Source organism: Acanthisitta chloris, unplaced genomic scaffold, assembly GCF_000695815.1.
Source record: "Acanthisitta chloris isolate BGI_N310 unplaced genomic scaffold, ASM69581v1 scaffold17601, whole genome shotgun sequence".
NCBI lineage: Eukaryota > Metazoa > Chordata > Aves > Passeriformes > Acanthisittidae > Acanthisitta > Acanthisitta chloris.
The window spans coordinates 1,827-2,072 of NW_008657817.1; the positions used below are offsets into that span (position 1 = coordinate 1,827).

At 65.0% G+C, this 246-nt stretch overlaps 1 protein-coding gene across 1 annotated transcript in view; it reads right to left on the reverse strand.

The window, feature by feature from the left end:
* Positions 1-210, reverse strand: part of LOC103811884 (T-cell leukemia homeobox protein 2-like) — a gene marked incomplete at its 5' end in the record, with an annotated part of 984 nt that extends 774 nt beyond the window's left edge. The window contains one exon of the mRNA XM_009084883.1: positions 1-210. This exon is cut by the window's left edge and continues 25 nt beyond it. Within this exon, the coding sequence (XP_009083131.1) occupies positions 1-210 (210 nt within the window).
* Positions 211-246: the final 36 nt, after the last annotated feature.

Here is a 246-nt window from a genome sequence, read left to right on the forward strand (position 1 = left end):
AGGTCTTGCCGGGGGCATCCGTCATCTGGAGAGCCTTGGCCAGAGTAGCACGCTCAGCCGAGGCCAAGTACTTCTGCCGGTGGAAGCGTTTCTCCAGCTCACATATCTGCACCCGGGAGAAGGACGTCCGTGGCTTCTTGCGCTTGGGCGGTGTCCGGTTCTGGTACGGGTGCCCGATGCGCCGCGTCGCCGCAAAGGGCGACAGTGCAGCTGTGGGGAGAGAGGGGTGAGAGGCTGCTCGGGGGA